General features: G+C 35.2%; 1 protein-coding gene across 3 annotated transcripts in view; it reads right to left on the bottom strand.

Moving 5' to 3' along the window:
• Positions 1–17,320, bottom strand: part of LOC149559096 (protein STICHEL-like 4) — a 57,113-nt gene that overhangs the window by 4,182 nt on the left and 35,611 nt on the right. For all 3 annotated transcript variants that reach the window (XM_089833054.1, XM_089833052.1, XM_089833053.1), the window contains exon 6: positions 2,440–2,503. In XM_089833054.1, coding sequence (XP_089689180.1) covers positions 2,440–2,503 — 64 coding nt within the window. The remainder of the gene's footprint in view (positions 1–2,439; positions 2,504–17,320) is intronic.

Raw genomic sequence — 17,320 nt, 5'->3', positions numbered from 1 at the left:
ATTGTGGAATTCTGATTCAATTATCATTAGAGACTTGGAACTCATGGAGAAATCACTTCTATTGAGGTGGTGGATCATGCATCTTGATTGTACTCCATTTTAGACTTTTTTCTTTTGGATGACTTTGATTCTTCAAATGACAATACCACTTCTGGCGTGGATATTGATCTTGAGAAGAAGTTCAGTTACTAGGGTATTTTCACATATGATCCAGTTCTTCAACCTCACATTCCATATCCTCCTATTGAGATCACATCTACTGTTGCTCCCAAGGATGCTTGTGTTACTATAGTTTGGGCTCCTTGTGATTCAGCGTAACAATATACGTTTCCTCTTCAAGACATGGCTTCATGGATGATCACTTGACATATATTGTATGTTGGTTAGAGTCCTTAACTTCAAATTTGGAAGACACCATTGATTGCATTCATCTTCTCTTTCATGCAGATGATCCAGCTTCGATTATTGTGAGGGAGCACTTTGACCCTCTTGTTCCTTCTCTACATTTAAATTCTTTTGACTGTGACGTGATTGTGGATACTTTTGTACAGTATTTGTAGCAGGTTTCTTTGTCTTCGGAGGAAGTATTATTGTCTTTCGATAATGTTCTACATCAACTTCTAGAAGATTCTAGATTTTCACCTTCAATAGTGTGGTCTACACCGCTTGATTGGAGTCCGAGATCTTTTGGCATCTACATGGAGACACTTGACCATACTTCAAAGACATTTTCATCCTTATTCCCTCATCCTCCCTTCAGGAATGGGAAGACATCTTGCTTACCATCTTGGTTTTGTTTCTTCAGGTGTCGAACATTGTTAGACAACATTAGATCATCTTCAACATTCAATCTCGATTGTCTACCATCAGTACAGAAGACTCTATATTGGGGGTGGGCATTTTTTTTTCATGTCGTTTTGTCCTTCTCATTCTTCGTTGAGAGCAATTTTTATTTCATCTCCTTTTTGGGAAGGATTATTGCCCCATTGGGTTTCCTTTTTTTACCTATTTTTGAGAGATTGCATTGCATTTTTACACGAGTACCTAACATGGTCTAGTAGTCGAGACACATCTTGCATCATTTGTGTACATTCTCCCTAAGTTTTGCTTAAGGATGGTTGCTGATCTGATTAAGGTGTTCTACCTAGTAAGTTTTTCAACTAGGTCCTAATCACACATGGTAATTAAGTTTATTAGGAACCATATAGGAACATTCCCAATTTAAGTGGAATTCCTACTCTTCGTGGTTAGTCATATTATCACTTTTCGACCTTATTCAAGTGATAAGTTATCACTTTGTCTCATATTATAAGATCAAGACATTTGTCATAATCATATACTATCCTATGTCTCTAGCTTGGCCTACATAACCAAGGGTTCCCTTTGTTATCTCAATTCATTCTATTGCATCACTGATAAGATAGCATTATTCCTCATTGTTCAGCTTGTGCTTTCTATAATCTTCGGTCAATCGTACATTGTATAGAGTGCTCTATACCTAAGTCTAACAGTATCAGGTTGTGCATATTCTTTCTTTCAAATAGAATATTGTCCACACTTGTAGCACTGTGGTCTTACAAGAAACAAAGAGATTTTCTTTTTCTAAAAGGTGCTTCTTGATAAATATAGACATCTTGGACATGATCAGAGGGACATGTCTGTCTAATGAGCATCCCACCCTCGTGAAGATATATAGATTTCATTTCTCAGGAATAAGTCAGAAAACTTTTTGATGTTGATGAATTTCAATGACATGCACACATTTGTTAAGCTCCTCACAGAGACTTCCCAATGTATTTCACATTAATAGAACACCTATAATTTCCTCCAAACTTTTTAGCCTCAGTAATACTGCAGATTTACAAAATGGTCATAATAATGATGCGGAATCCCTGATCATTTAAAAGTAGTTCACACCTCCGTTAGAATAAGAAGGGGAATTAGTGGTGTGGTGTTTCGTTGATGTTTAAAAATACAATCAATAAACCACCCCAGTCCTCTCATTTACTTAATGGACATCAGTTGATTCTGGGAAAATAGGGTTAAGTTTGCTTTGTATAGATGAGTAAAAAAATTATTGTATATGGCACAAAGATGCTACTAACTACCACTATCTCTGAATCAAACTAATCCATGCATCTTTTGAAACTCTCAAACCCTCATCATATCATTTACTCTCATTTTCTCCTTTAAAGATAGAAGCAAGAGACAAACTATCTCCATCTCAAGTGTCTCTTTACAAGACAATATTTTGATTAATAAATATAAAATTTAATGGATACTTCAATATTAAACATCATTTACATGTATGGAGAAATGATATTAAAAGTAGCAAGTAGTTGAGTTAAAACAAATACAAAAAGTGCAAAATTGAAAATGTGGTATCAGATTATTAGAAATGTATCTAAAAACATGCAAAAGCAGTAAACTAAATAATACCTTCCCACTATTGACTTTGGGTGTCTTCCAACAAAGAAGCCCTCTATATTTGGATTCAAGTCTCCTGCAAAGAAGCAACAAACTAAAATTATTAACCACAGATGATACTCTAATATTTCTACTTTTGGGGACCAAAACGAAAAATCGAATCTTAAATGATATAGCAAGAAATGTATTTAGATAAGATACTCCAATCACTTCAGAAGACAAATATGTATCCATCCCCTATGAATTTTTTTTTTTTGTCTTGCAGTTACAGAAAACATAAAGTTACAAACTATATTAAAAGAGTATGATGAGGAAACTTGAAAGCTCGATTAAATTTAATGTGTTAATTCTTAACACCCGTCCAAGAGCAAAATTAAGCATAAGGAGAGTTCAATGATTTGGAGCTAAATCATACCCTTGCAAATATCTATGCATAACTTTGTTCATAAGACAGATTAAGAAAGAGCTGTCTAATAATTTGATAATTCTCAAGAAAATAGGAAGGATGGCAACAACAATGGCAATAATAAGAAGAAAATATATTGCGCTCATCAGTTCTACAGGTAGCCTCAACATAGTCTTGTCCATCATACAGAACATACATATCAGAGACAGTACCAAGACTGAAGATTTGTATTGCAAGAAACTAAAGACAAGAATAGCCTACCTCTTATAGGTTGAAAATTTGTGTGCAAACAAGGCCAGAGTAGTTTGGAAGGGGAGGGTTCAAGACATAAGGCCACGGTGCTAAAATTCGGTGAAGACTCAAGAAATAAAAGAATTGGGTGTAGACTAAGGTTATGGTAGTAATGACACAAATAATATTTATCATTGTCACATTTTTAACTTTTAAGTAGAAAACACTCCCAGAGATCAGCTTTTGTTAAACTTCTTGTGCATAAGCGTCATTGTTACTCAATTTAGAATCTAGATAGGGTATAAGGCAAGGCCTGAAGGTAAGATTTTTGGACTAAATCCTGGTTTCCGGGAGGGCTCTTCGATTGGCAGGAAGAGGCTTTAACTTCAATTTGCATAAAGAAACAAAAAATGCTTTGGAGGGGAAATTAAGGATTTACTGGAATGAGATCAAGACAAAAATCTCAAAAACTTAATGAAATCAGATATTAACTGGGAATTTAGATTATGTAGAATAAGAAGACATGAAGAAATTTGTTTACTCCATATGGGGTATATTGTTTCACAAACAGAGTAAAAACAGAAGTATTCAATAGACCATAAATAACATACAATTCTAGAAGAGTGCACATAACATTGGTAGGAAGATAAATCTTTTCATATCATATCATGTCTGTAGAATCAACAACCACTGTGACTTGTTGCAACCTGAATACAAATAGTACCCAATGGTTGGTTAAGGTGCCAACTGTCAGCAACTGACACCCCTATAGAACAAATGTTTCATTATAATTTAAGTCTAACTTAACTAACAAAAGTATTATTTAATTACTAATACCAGGTTTTCCATCTTCAAAATTCTGGGAGGGTACAGAATTTCATAGGGCATAGGAAGATGCAAACTTGTATCTCATAAAGCCAAAAAAAGATTGGTTATGTTGTCAATAAAGTGTACAAAGTTCTTCGGGGAATAGATATCAATCAGCAGTAAATTTGGATCTGATTTTGAAAACCAAATTTCAAATCAAACATGAAGGTGTTCAATTGTAAAGAAACAAAATTGAAAATTCTAATTCAAACCTGAGAAGACAAGGTTTCCAACATCACTCTCACTGCACAGTCATGGAAAAATGAAGATGCAAACAACCCTTGCTAATTGTGTGTGCCTATTCAAGCAAACCCTAGTATCAGTCGTATCAGATCCTGTTCCAATTATTCAGTTGTACAAAGAGTGCTCCTTGCTGAGTCAGGAGTTCAAGGATGCAAGCCAACCTTGCGTTGGGTCTACTGTTAGGCCCATTGCTTGACCCAGCCCAATTCATGTTCCTACTATTCATCATGGCTACTCAAAAAGTTCTGCATCAACAAAGGTGCATTGCTTTAGCAATATGATAGACCTAAGCCCTAGTGTTCAACCTAGAGCTCTGATACCAATTGAGAAATCTTGTTGAGTCTAGGTGGTGTTTTGACCATTTTATGAGGTATGAAGTTGAAGAGTTGGGATTGCAAAACTTAAAAATTAAGGGTGAAGTTTTGAAAATTGTAAAAGGATGTCAAAAAGGTGTCATGATCAAGAAGTTGAATGATTAAAGTATGTTTCAAAGAAAGAGTGGAAATTCATGGTGAACCACGGACCTCCACTCTATGCAACATCAAACCTTCTTTTTCATGGTTGATTTTCCACTCCTAAGGAAAATAATTATGAGTAAAGGTGAAAGAAAAGAATAGAATTTCATACTCCACAATGAATTTCCACCATTTGACATGTGAGAAATCAATTGTGATCCCTTTCTAATTTCCACTCTTGGAGGTTGATGAAAGATGAAAGGAGAGTAAAATTTTCATGGTTAGGGTTGTTTTTCCACCACATGAAATTGAGAGAAATTTCAAATGATAATTAGAAAGAAAAGTATGAAAGTGGCATCTTCATGATCATGGTTGATTTTTCACTCCTACAAAAACTTTACGAGGCAAAATCAATATAAAGAGTGGAAATTCGTGGTCAACCACAAATTTACACCCCTCGCAAGCTAAAGACTTCATGGTGTGGGTCAATTTTCCGACCGTTGACAATTTCAAATGTTAAATCAAGCCTTCATGGTAGGGATCAACTTTCCACTCTAGGAGGAAATTTGTAATGAAAAATGAGAAAGAAGAATTGAAATCAAGGCTTCACAAATCTCCACCCTTCATGAAATCAAGGCTTCATGGTAAGCTTTGAGTTTTCATCCGTCAATGTGAGTTTTGTGACGACTCCAACGTGCAGGATGAAAACACTTGGTATTCCATGGTGTAATACAAAATATCCCATCCTCTCTTGAACAAGACACCGCATATACAAAAGATTGCAAAAAAGATCATAGAAGCAAATCCAAGGTTCTCATTCTTGTTGGCCACAACTTAATTTTATGATGTGGTTTGTTGGTAACCATGCAAGGACTTGTGCTATTCATTCAACGGAATATCAACTTTCTAGATGCGAATGATTTGGCAATTTCAGTTCATCAACTACTTTTAATGAAATAAAGCACAAATAGATAAGGGATTAGAGAATCTAAGTAATTCTAAAAATGCAAGAGATTATTGATGGTGAAGTGGAACTAAACCAATCCTTATTGCCCCAAATCAACTATGTAAAGGAGGGTGCTATCTTCTAAGGGTGCATGGATGATTTTCATATTGTCAACACATTCAAATAGCCAATTATGGCTCAATCGAAATGAAGGAATAATGGGCAAATAATTGGACCATACAAGCAATAATTGGCAAGGAAGACTTAGAGTCCAACTCCACATAAAGTGACCCATCTATGAAGTCTACACGTGACGAAGACAATGCAGAGAGAAACCTCAAGAGTGAGGTAGTGTTATTTGAGAATACTCTATTGAGCATTGAGAATTTATTTATATCAGATGAAACCCAACGATGAGAGGAACTAGACCTTGGGAATTGTTCAAAAGATGAGACAAGTTCCCTCAATGGGTTCTTTCACTAGCAACTAGAAGACTACAAAACAGTATTCTAGGACTCTGTGAGTCTGAGGCTGAGGCAGCCTTTCCGAGGCAAATGGCCTCTGGACTTTGATTCGGCCGAGTCCTTGCAGAGTCCACGTGGACTCGCCGAGTCCAAGGACTACGCCGAGTCCTGAGCCCAGGACTCTCCAAAAAAAAAAAAAAAATTTTTTTTTTTTTAAATTTAAAAAGATAAAGATTTTTGGAAGTTGTTTTTTTTTAGTGTATATTAATTCTGAAAATGATGTTGTGGTATGTCAAGAATTTATTAAGGATTGAATCTTAAATCTTCAACTTTATATTATGTTATTTAATTTTTTTCCTTTAGAAATTCGTTGTTATACTTATGTGATCTATGCAAAATTGTGTATGAGTGTTAAGTAGCTTCTATTTATCTCAATTATTGTGTATTTGATGTTAATTGACTAAATGATGCATGAAAAAATCGTTAAATCCTTAAAAATCTTTAAATTTCATGGGTTTTTCGATTTTCCGAGTCCTTGCCAAGTCCTAGCCGAGTCCAGTTGCCGAGTCCGAGTCCAAGTCAAATTTTGACTTTTCGAGTCAGAGGCAATTCCGAGTCTCGTAACTATGCTACAAAGTCTTCCATCCAACTTACATTTGAATTATTGATGCAGTGCAAGGCATGAGAATCCCTCAAGGAGATGTCCTAGCCCCCAGCAAATAACCACACAACGGAAACACAACACAAGATAAACAATTTGATACCAAATGCAACTCTTTATTCATAAATAACTACTTACATGTAATGTGTCAAGTTGTACGGCCTTCCCGGTTATAGCCATTCAATAGCAATTACAATAACAGTTCTGCAAGATCCAATCCAAACACTAGCTAGTCCAAATCCACACTCTAGTAGAAACCTCCAAGGAAGATCTAAACTTGTGCTCGCAACCCCACCAAGCAATCTCCTCGTTTCCCAAGCCTCACCTACTAGCCCCTCTCAAACTTTACCCAAGATCCACGTGTAAACTGCCTCACATTCGGCACTCTGTCCACACACTTAGGAAAACTTCGCTCACTTAACTACTCCATCTTCCATGCTCTTCTCCAAGTTGGATTCCACACTCTCTATGACTCACTCCACTGAATGAATGACTAAAAGACTCCACAAGACCCCCTACTTATACCCAACTAAGCCACAAGTTACATTTAATAATGCCACCTATTAAATGCATTTTCGCTCTTTTCTCCATTTTTATTTATTTTTTATTTTTCTTCTATTATTCGTCACTTTCTCTCTCCTCCATAATTTTTTTATTTTTATTTTTAATAAAATTATGTCCCCCTTTATTTTTTGATGCAAGATGCTCCTACATCAATTACCCCCTTTTGTTGCTCCAAACAAGGAGGCGAAACTTTGACTGATGCTGCTATCAGGAATCTTAACTAGGGTTGGAAATTGACCCTAAGTTAGGATTATTCATCTTTCACTAAGTTTCCCACTTTGTTAATTCACTTCTCTCTGCTCGCATTTTACAATTCAACATGACTTCCAAGGGTGAACTTCATGCTTTGTTCAATATGATTTGTACCTTGGTTGGTTGAAACTTATTGATATCTGATTTCTTCCTCGCTCTCCTTCAAGGTTTGTTCATTTTTCTTCAAATCTTTGACTGGTTTTCAATCTTTATCCTTCAAGTTTGATATTTCTATATATTTTAGAGTTGAAATTATGTCTTAAGTCGCCCCTATACCTAGGTAGAAATCTCAAGGTTCCAAGGATTTTGTCTTAGGAGGGGGCGAAAATTCCATGGGAATCAGAATTTTGAATCTTGAGACCAGGTCCAAATCTGACCTATTCTCAAGATTACTTAAAAAGGGGTTTCTCTAACTAGACTTGCCCATTACCATCTACCCCAAGGCCACTCTTTGCTTGGTCATTCCTTACTATAACTATGCATCGGATAGCTTTCTTTTCCTCCATTTTCAATTGGATTCATATCCGATTTAAATGTTGAAACATGTTCATTGTTACCTCTATCCTCGTCCCTTGTTCAAAATCCAGCCATCTCATGCTTAACCCTTGTTTGAGGTCCCCACCCTTGATGAAGGTTTCACTTTTAACTCTTAAGACTTTATTGACTTCTCACTCTTGTTAACCTCATTAGACTTCACTCCTTAACAAGAACTGCCCAACTTTAACTCTCTACACCTAAGGCAACTATCGAACCTACAACAAATTGAAACGAGGGGGTCCCCATTTGCAATAGGGTGCTGATGTGAAAACCTCACATCTAAGATCCACCCAAAGAAATGTTCCTTAATATCTCAAGGATAAAACGTGCTTGGAAACAACTACCTTTGTCAACTCATTTTCACTTATCAAACAACTAGGAAATGTACTAAGAATGAAAGAAATCACAAATGGTCTAAGATTCTTTATCTTCGATTACCCACGGGTGTGCAAGTGCATTTATTCCCTGCTCGACAAGACCATTGAAAATATTCTAAGATCTATTGTAGTTAGCTATTTTAATATCCAGACTTCAAAAGCATCCTTGATAGAGCATTGTTGTTGGTTAGACATGTAGAACCCCGATGAGGTTATTGTTGTGGTTACAAAACAAGCATTGCTTGACATTTAGTGAATTTATGTTGAATAGCACCAATATAGATATTTGCAAACCTAAAGTTAAAATGCCATGATTTTTTCTTTCCTCATTTTCTCATGCTTAAATATCAAGGTCATGGAGCCGAATTCAGGATTAATGGGGAGCATACCCACTACCCAAAGAAACTCACTTTCCTATGATGAATTTTTTCCTTCCTTTTTATACTACTTTCTTTTTTATATTTCACTTTGACCTCTAAGCAATGAAGCTCGTAATAGGTTTGGAGAAAACACAGTGATGCTGAAGCAGGCGTAAGATCTTTTCACTAACTACAAATTCTCCTCAAAGACTCCAATGACTCGGAGAAATCAAGAGAGAATAAATGTTGTAATCAAAAGATTCAGGTACCATTCCTTTCATCTATAGCTTCTTTGTTTCTTTTTTTTCCTTCATTGTTACTTGACTTTCCTATGATTGAACCTGCATCACAGACATAAATAGGTTGGCAAAAACAGTGGCTCTGATACCACTGAAACGTTCAACTATTACCTGATTCTTTAGATCTAGGGCTTAATAATCCAACTTAACTAGTTTCAAATTATGAATTCAAGCTAAATTTTGCATCACAAACAAGTACTCCATAATACTTTATTTCACTCAAACAAAGAGTTGCATAACGAGATATCATCAACTGACATAATTTCTTGATAAACATGAGTATTAAATCAGATAAGGAACCTCAAAAAATCAGTTGTAATGATTTTACAGGGTCTAGGTATGATTGGAAATATCCTTGCAATGGTTTGTCCCTTCAATCAAAATAAAATCGTGACTATACCCATAACTCACTGGTGTAAGTGGTTGGGTAATAACAATGGCTAGGCCTATGCTACCCAAGGTTCAATCATCTCAGATATGCCATATATTGCGCCGTATCACACCTGGCCCTTGATTACTGCCTTGTCAAAGGATGTATTCGCATCCAATGCCTTCAAACATGTGCTCTCATTCGAGTTTGTGGTCTGAAACCCTCAACCCCAGTGATGCAATAGACAATGATTTTTAATTTGTAGTTGTTGAGCATTCAGATATGTATGGCTGTTGGCAGCTACTGGTAGCAACTTGAGGGCAATATGGGTACCTTGTTGATTATACATTAGTTGTAACTGGTGGAATTGATCGGACTCAAAATTTCAGTCAATAACATCCACCAGATATGAAATTGAGCTCAAATCCCTCCAAAAATGGTGCACCAAGTCTGAACATGTGATCACCCCCTCTTGGGCTACCTTGGACTAAACACTACTCTAGGAAAAAGACATCTAAACTTAAGATCTATGAAAAGTTCAAAGCAAAAAATAATGAAATGTTGTGATTGAGGGTAGGATTTACCTCAAAAAATTTGGCCAGTGACAAGGGATTTTGTGCCTGCAGAACAAACGGCAAATTAATCAAAAATGCCCAAAAAGTATATTTTGAAATGGCACCTTCAACTCTTTTATATTGACCTATGCGTTAGGTTTAGATGTGCCCAAAACTAGGCCGACCAACAGCTTGTAACTACTTTTATTTTGTTTAATATTTATTTAGTACAAAACCAGTCGGCCCAAAATGGGTGTCTAGTTTTCAATATTCTGTTTTTCTATTTACGAATTTATTGGTTTTTCTTAAAAAACATATATAAGATAATGCATGTTAAAAAACACCTTTTTGTTCATCTGGTCATCCTAGCTGATAAGGGGCATGACATAAAAGACTATATCATTTCAATTAATAAAAATATTGGGTTAGAGGTAGGGTTTAGGTTAGGGTGAGGACTAAGAAAAAAGGATTGAGGTTAGAAATAGATTAAAAGATAGCAAAGGCCTAAGCACTCATGACTCAAAACACCCAATGAGTAATGTCAAACTTATGAAGTCTGCCAGCTCACCATGCATTGAGAAGAAAAACAGTCAGGTCTATGAAAATCAAGAAAAAAGGATAAAAGCACAAAAGTTGCGGAACTTTTAAAGGGTTTGGAGGATGGTTAAATTGCTAGAGTTGTGAAAAATAGCATGTGCATGATGGTTTGTGCGGTCTCAAAGGCTTTAATTTGGGTTTGGTGCAAAAGGCTTCCCCTTGACCTTTTCCTATATCACAATAGGGGTTGCACCAAGAGTGCTACTTCTCAACTTTGGTGGAGACATTATAACACATTCAAGGAGAGAGAATCCCCAAAGGAGATGTCTGACCTTGCAGCTAGATTAAACTACAACAAAAATGCCCAAACAAACTAACAATCAATGAACACAAAAGGAAGAAAATCACTAGATTACCATCAAGTTGGCCTGCTAATGCAGATATTACATTGTCATTGTCAAATTGTCAATATACAACTGCAATAAGGCAGGAATATCCACTGCCTTTGGCAACCTATTCACAGCTGATCATCCCACAAAATTATCAAACTTCAAACAAACCCAAGTTATCCTACTTCTTGTATTGAATCTCTTCTAACCATCTAGTACCCTTTGTGTCTAGCACTACTCAAACAAGGACTACTACACTACTTATATACAAGATCATCAGCCACAAGTCTACTTATCTGATCAAAAATTTCCAAGACAAAGGAAATGTTAGAGTAAATGGTTCTTTTCCATTTCACTCTTCTATTAAGTTTACTTAGGTGAACTCATTTATTCTAAGTCACAAGGTTCGAGTTTGAGTTCGAGTTCGACAACTATGAAGTTCGGAAAAAAGTTCGGCAAGGTAAAAAAAATTGAAAAAAGTTCGACAATAAATTTGCCATATATATATATGACCCTGAGTCCTAGCTATGGGAAAGTTTGTAACTTTGCAGAGACAATTAAAGAGTATAATATTGCTTTTTACTTTTCTTTGCTAATAAGAGAATTAAAATAAAAGAATAACAATCTCTCTATTTAATCTTTTCTAATAAAATAAAACTTTAAAATTACAGAATTAAAAATAAATAAATAAACACCGTAATAATAAATAAATTTATAATCATTAAAAAAAATACAAACTATTATTATTTTACTAATAATAAATAAATAAATATGCATAAAATATACACACATTATTAATGTTTTTCTAAAACAAATACATACAGATATTGATAAAGAAATAATAAACATAACATTTTATCATAAGCTTACAAAACATTAAAACATTATAATTAAAATAACATTTAATATTATTATCTAATTAAACTTTTAAACCTCAACAAATAAATAAAAAATGTTATCAAACTGTAGACATCAACAAATAAATAATAAAAATGTCATCAAATCTTTAGCTGGAAATAGAGAAGCGAATGGAGCAAACGAATAGATAAAGCAAACACAAAGGAACAAAGCCAAGCAAACGAAAATGGAGACGAATGGCAAGAGGCAATAGCCGACAAGAGGCTGGAGCAAGGTAATACGATTTTCCACGAGCTTCACACACGACCCTCCAATGGCGTCGTGATATTTAGACGCAATTTTTTCCAAGGATTTTTTTGCCCTAATCAAGTTTCAAATGCATAGAAATGTTTTTGCAATTTTTTGCCCTAACTCACCTTCAAAGATGCAAACGAAGGGCATTGTTTTTGAAATTTTTTTGGCCCAAAAATCCAAAAATAGCTTTTTACGAATTTTATGACGAACTTGGCGAATGTTTTTCATTTTTTAGAGGTTCGCAGAATTTTGAATCTAAAGCCAAAAATTCGGCAAACCCTATGAGTACGCATTTATTAGTTGGAATTATTTATTTTGCATATTATTGTTAGGAGGATATTGTTGAGCCATACTTTTGACTTTCAGTACTACTAAGATATGGTCAAGCCCAATTTGGACACCACCCTTCTAAATGGTAGGTGGTTGGTTTTGTGGGGACTCTACTTCCTCCAAGTTGAGACACATGTTTCAACCTTGTCCAAACCTCCTATCAGCTCTTGCCTATATAATCGGCCTAACTCTTATGTATTTCATCATATTAGAGATATATTGTATATGCTAGGATAACATAATAGAGATTTTGCTTGATGCTAGTATGCCTTTGTGCATATACATCAAGATTGTCTAAAAGTGTTATTTTGGTTTCCAAATTTGTTCTAACACTTTCAATTGGATTTTGGGTTATATCTGTTTTATTAGCATATTCTAAAATGGCATCAGAGTCCATTTTGAAAGATTAAATTAATTTTTAGAGTTCTTGTAAAATCACATATGCTCCTCTTGTGTTTTATTACAAACTGGAGAATCAAAAAGGATTTATGAAGATCCATTTATCTCTTTTGCATATATATTGATTTTCTTGATCTATTAATTGCAACACTTTGGAGGATTCATAGAGCAATTTTGACAATTCCATTGCATCCAGAAGGCTCGACTAAGTCCAGCAGCTATACTTTAATTTCATCCAAATCGAAGTTCATTTGCACAAGCCATAGGCTCACATTTGTAACTCTGATCTAGAGGAAAACATGCAAAGGAGGTATTTTCAGGCCAAAAGAACCATGCCATTGTGTCTGGGAGGATTGAGTGACAAATTTTGATTTAAAATTCACCCTATTTTGGTGCCTAGATCTCTCTATGGAAAAAAACATTTTTCCCAAAGCCTCAAATGCAAAACCGAGGCAATGTGCATTGGAAAAAAATTGTATTTCAAAAAAATAAGGACAATGGAGTCACCCATCTTTAAAATTAAACCTCCATCCCACGCATACAGCTAACTTGAACTACAGTTTCGTCGATAGCCATTTGAAAGCCGCACATACAATCCACCATAAACAACTAGCGCCTCCCATGTGCTACAGCTCCGTTGTCGCTACCCATGTGTGTCACCGAGTTCTCATCTTTGTTTTACATGCAAAGATTCTTCATTATAAACAACTTTGAAGCCCCTCAAACCACCAATGTGGGACTAAATGTTTTGCAAAAACCCACCAACTCACCGTCTTAACGTTGACATCTATATGACTGTCACAACAGGTGATTTTCCTTTGTTACAACATTCACCCCTCACCATTTGCATTTTTAATCCCACAGTCCAACTTTAAAAGGCCATAACCTAGTCATCTGGACTCCAAATTCGACACAAGGATTGATAGAGAATGGGACCAATCAAAAATTGGAACTAATCACCTAACAACCTACCTTCAATACACATGGAAGCAAACACAGAATTGCAGCCAAGAGACAACAGAAATTCACAAGTTTACCAATTGATTACAGCTAGCATGATGAAATATATGTAATAACATTCAATATGCTTGGCTTGAGGCCTTTCGGGTTAAAAGCTCACCTCCTTCCATTTCCTTCTTAACCTAGAAGCTTTCTCACTCCTCATCTACTATTTTCCTACAACAAATCCAAGTCGTAAATGCCAACTAGACCCCAAGTTGGCCAGTCAAGCATTTAATTACAGTATAGGTCCCGCCTTGGAGGTGTGAATCATAACCCAAGTAATGGGCATCACTTGTTCATGTGCTCGTGAAGGTAAGTCCATTTATGATCAAGGAGTCGACTCCCAACTGTGCAAGACGCCACGTCATCATAGAAAACCCTGCCAATAGAAATGACACACCTCATTGGAAGAAGATTGCAGGAAACTAAGACCAAAAAGAATGGTGCAAAACTCAAAGCATATGATACATCAATTTTTTACGCTCTTAGGGTAAGGGCTGAAAATAGGTCCTCAATAAGATACTGACTACGCTCAACACAGAACTCCAAGCAGCTATGACTACTTCACAAACAATAGACCGATGCGGAATCAAGAAATGTTTTTGGGTGATGCAAGAGTGCTCATTAACCCAAGATGCTCCTACATCAAAAACTTGGGGTAAGTAAAGAATTGATGTCCACATTAGGTAACCCTAATGCTCTAACCTAAATCATAAAGATCCAACTCAACTTGTGTTATCCATGAATTGTCTTCTACTAGTTTATCTTTCCACTAAACAAGGTAATCCATGCAATATTTTCCTCTGGTACTCTTACTCCAAAACCTTCTCAATGTTGTCAATCTTCTTCTTGGGATAATCTAGGATATCTTTTAATTTCTCATATGATTCAAAGTATTGAAAGACATCTACAATATTGAATATAGGTAAAATAACAATGTCTTCTAGTAATTCAACTTCAAAAGCATTTCCACTATCAAACTTTCTTAAGATCTTACAAGGACCAAACTTCTTCATCTTTAGGTTGCTATAGGTAACAACTGGAAATTTGTTTTTTTTCAAACGAACCATCACTTAATCTCTAACCTCAAAAGATTTGTCTCCTTCCTTTATTTTCTCTCTGTTTACACTCAAGGTTACCATCCTCCAAATTCTTCTTTACTTCCTCATGCAAAGTCTTCATGAAATCTACAAATTCCTTTGCTTCATCACTTCTCTTTTCGGTAGTTTTTTTAGGATTCAATTCATTAATAATCTCAAAAGGAGTCTTCTTGGTACTTCTATTCACTGAATTGTTCTATGTGAACTTTGCTTGTGTTAAAATCGAATTTCAATTAGCAGGCGTATCCCCAACCAAACATCTCAGTAAGTTACTCAAGCTTCTATTCACAGCTTCAGTTTGTCCATCTGTCAGCTTTGTATCCAATTTCTTCCAAAGTGTCCTCCATTTATGACCAATAAACTTAGTATCTCTGTCTGAAACAATAGTCCTAGGCAACCCATGCAACCTTTATTATTTCCTTAAAGAATAATTCAGCCACATGTACTACATCAAATGTCTTCTTACAAGGTATGAAATGAGCCATTTTTGAAAATCCGTCAACCACTACCAGAATAGAATTAATACCTCTCTAAGTTCTTTGCAAACCAATAACAAAATCCATATTGATATCTTTCCAAAGTTTATTTGGTACAGGTAGTGGTGAATACAATCCTAAATCTTGACTAGTTCCTCTTGGTGTTTGACAAATTTTGCAACTTCTAACTATCATCTACGCATCTTTATAAAATTGAGGCCAAAAATACATGTCAAAGATACACTTGTTTTATCAATTCCAAAATGTCTAGCAAGCCCTCCACTATGTTTCTCTTTCATGATATTATCTCTCATAGATCCTCTAGGTATGCACAATTGAGTTCCTTTAAACAAAATGTCTTCCTAAATGAAATAATCAATCTACTTATTCTGCTCACTCATCATTTGATTCTTACAAGCCTACCAAGATTCTACAAAATCAAGATCAGATTCATACAAATATTTCAAATCATCAAAACTAAGTACCTCAATTCTCATTTATTTCAGCAAATTCCTTCTTCTACTCGAAGCATCAGCAACTTTATTTGATAGTCCACTCTTATGTTTCAACATAAAGGAAAATTTCTACAAATACTCTACCCATTTCATGTGTCTCTAATTCAACTTATTCTAACTTCCCAAATACTACAAGGCTTTATGGTCAATGTACAACACAAAATCATTAGGCATTAAATAATGTCTCCATTTCTTCAAAGCTTGAACAATAGCATAAAAGTCTTGGTCATAAATTGAATTCCTTTTCTTAGCATCATTCAACTTCTCACTATAGAAAGCTACAAGTCTTCCTTCTTAACTCAAAACAACGCCAATGGCACTTCCACTACCATCCAGTTTGTCTCCTCTCATAGCTTTTGTCATAGCATTGCATGCAGAACTGAAATTTTTTATGAACTTCCTATAGAAACTCGCCAATCCATAAAATGATCTAACTTCTCCAAAATTCTCAGGTGTAGGCCAATCAAGAATAGCTTTTACCTTTTCAAGATCCATCTTTAAACAATCAGCTGAAATCACAAAACCAAGGTATACAATCTTTTCCTTCATAAAAGAACATTTCTTCAAATTGATCAACAATTTTTCTTCCTTCAATCTCTGCAATGCTTGTCTAATATGCTCAAACGGTTCTTCCTTAGTTTTACTGAATATAAAAATGTCATCAAGATATACAATCACAAACTTACCAAAGAATTTCTTCATAGCCTCACGCATCTGCCTCATGAAAGTACTAGGTGCATTAGTTAAACCAAAAGGCATAACCAGCCATTCATACAAACCTTTATTTCTCTTGAAAGCAATTTTCCATTCATCCTCTTCTCTGCTTCTGATTTGATGATAGCCACATTTTGAATCAATCTTTGTAAAATATCTTTCTAACCTCAAACAATCCATTATGTCATCCATCCTAGGCAAGGTAAACCTATACTTCACCGTTATCTTGTTTATAGCTCTAGAATCAATGCAGATTCTCCATTCTCCATTCTTTTTATGTGTCAATATAGCAGGTATTGAACAAGGACTTAAACTTTCTCTAATCGGACCCTTTTCAAGCAATTCTTGCACTTGTCTATTCAATTCAACATTTTCAACAAGTGTCAATCTATGTAGTGCTTTATTAGGCAAACTAGCTCCACGTATCACATCTATACAATGACTAATACTTCTCACAGAAGGTAAACCATCAGTTACATTATCGGAACTAATATCTTGAAACTCAGCTAGCAAAGATTCAATCTCAAGTGCATGCTCAAGTTCATCTTGTTTCTCAATCTTTCTAGGAATCAAAGCAAAAAAAAATTCTAGTCCTTTACATCTTTAACAAACTGATTACCTTCAACCAAACATACTCTTACTCTAGTACAATGATTCTTATCAAGTCTTTCTACCAAAGGTAACAATATTTGAT

This window comes from Cupressus sempervirens, chromosome 5 (assembly GCF_028749045.1).
Source record: "Cupressus sempervirens isolate cs-2001-9-10 chromosome 5, ASM2874904v1, whole genome shotgun sequence".
Taxonomy (NCBI): Eukaryota; Viridiplantae; Streptophyta; class Pinopsida; order Cupressales; family Cupressaceae; genus Cupressus; species Cupressus sempervirens.
The sequence above is the reverse complement of the archived record's forward strand: the minus strand, read 5'-3'. Positions and strand labels throughout refer to the sequence as shown.